The sequence below is a fragment of the Perkinsus marinus genome (genome assembly GCF_000006405.1).
Source record: "Perkinsus marinus ATCC 50983 genomic scaffold scf_1104296974718, whole genome shotgun sequence".
Classification (NCBI taxonomy): domain Eukaryota; phylum Perkinsozoa; order Perkinsida; family Perkinsidae; genus Perkinsus; species Perkinsus marinus.
In genome coordinates, this window is record NW_003201009.1 from 1 (window position 1) to 1,801 (window position 1,801).

Sequence of the window (1,801 nt, forward strand, 5' to 3'; positions counted from 1 at the left end):
GATCTCCAAAATGGCGTAGTTCCGCACGAATGGTGTCGAAACTGTCAGCGTCGCTGATGCTGAGTACCACTTCCCGAGCGTCCTCATTTCCGGGAATTGAAACGTATTCCGCTGACGCTGATAAGTCGGCCTTGAAAAAGATGACAATACAGTTTCACCCTAGTGATATGAAAAACACTAGTGAAAAACATATTTCGCGACTACCACAGGGCGCGAATATCGCGTTTTTCACCGAGTTTTACGCAACTTTACGTAGAACGGGTGAAAATCCGATGTTGAACCCGGGATGCCCATCTGCGGTACCTCATTGAGTCTAGTATATGCTCGTTGAGCAGCGCGAAGATCGAAGTAAACAACCACAACGGTGTGGTCTAAATGGAAGTTCGAAAAATCGATCCATCGTATATCGCCAATCTGAAAAGTAGACAATCCAATAAGCCTAGTAGTGACATCCCAGACCTTATTCAAAACTTCGAAAATTTGCCCTGCCTGAAGTGCCTCTTCTTGATGCTGTTCCCGAGTTGGAGGGAACAACACTTGGATGCAATCAGTAGCAGCAGCATCATCATCCGATGACGATATTTGACCGTCTAAGGGCTCTACACACATACTAAGTTTGGAAGCATACAAAGGGCTACCCTTAGAGCCGTCCCTGGCCGAATCCCCCTTGTTTAAGATCTTGAAAGTGGGAGAGAAGTCGGACACAGCCTCTGGTTGCTGCCCGGCCGCCTCCTGAGTGTCGGCTGTCGAGGACATTGGTTCCAAGACCTTCAATAAAGTGGATACTCTCAAGACTACGTGATACTCGTCTGTGCCGATCAGCTATCTATAGCGTCCAAACTGCGGGAGGTCATCTGGATCCTGCCTTAAAACGCCTCGAAGACTGCCATATTTTCTGAATGCTTCTGGTGACAATTGCGCTCGCCCTGGCAACGCAAGGTGACCACGACTTCGCGGAGCTCTTTGTTTTGCGAGGCGCTATAAAATGTAAGTGTACGTAGAGTGTGACTTGACAGTACTGACCATATCCTCCTACGAGATTCGTGACTCTCCACATTCAAGGATATGTTGAGTATATTTGAGCCAATATGACTGCCACAAAGGGACAGCAATGCTGTCACAGCATGAAATCTGACGTTCCTCCAATGACCCCTCGTACGGACTCCACGTTTGAACCCGGAGTTGTAAAAGTCATTCTGCTATACAATAAGTGTTCCATATTCACTGCTCAACATGCGTTTTTGGTGTACACTACTACGCCCCGGGCTTTATGTTCGTCAAAGAAGGGGAATTGGTGCATCTACGACCTACGCTTTACGTGCGCTAACTCTCGGAAATTTCCTCTCTACTTCTCTTGATGGTTGAATTCGGAGTTGCTTTATGATTACAGAGTGAATCGTGACAGTCATCTAACGCAACTCCTGCTTTATTATAAGAATCAACTTTTCTCCGCGGATTCCGGCTCGCCTGCCTCCAGTCTTCGCTTCTTTCGTGCTAAGTATCTGCTCGTCAAAGACTCACTACCCTTCCTTGTCACCGTCGTAATATGACCTTTCTTTCGCACTCATCACTCGATCCTCAAGGTTGGTCTCAGCGGACATGGCCGACTCCACTTGTTCAAGAGCCTAACAAGATGATACTGTCGACCCCTCACGTGTCCTTTCTATCACCTTCATATTAGCCTGCAGAGCCTGTTTGGCCAGCTGCTCATCACTACCCATAATAGCTCCACTGCGATCCTTCGGAATGTGATGTGGTAGCACCTGATGAGCTGTTAGAAAACGCGCTAGTTAAAACCAGT

At 47.5% G+C, this 1,801-nt stretch overlaps 1 protein-coding gene across 1 annotated transcript; it reads right to left on the bottom strand.

Annotated features, from left to right (window-relative positions):
* Window positions 1-303: 303 nt before the first annotated feature.
* Window positions 304-756, bottom strand: Pmar_PMAR002602 (hypothetical protein; the record flags this gene model as incomplete). The annotated part of the gene is made up of 1 exon (XM_002765784.1): window positions 304-756. A coding segment is annotated over one exon (453 nt), but the record flags the coding sequence as incomplete, so codon positions are not given.
* Between the last annotated feature and the right edge of the window lie 1,045 nt (window positions 757-1,801).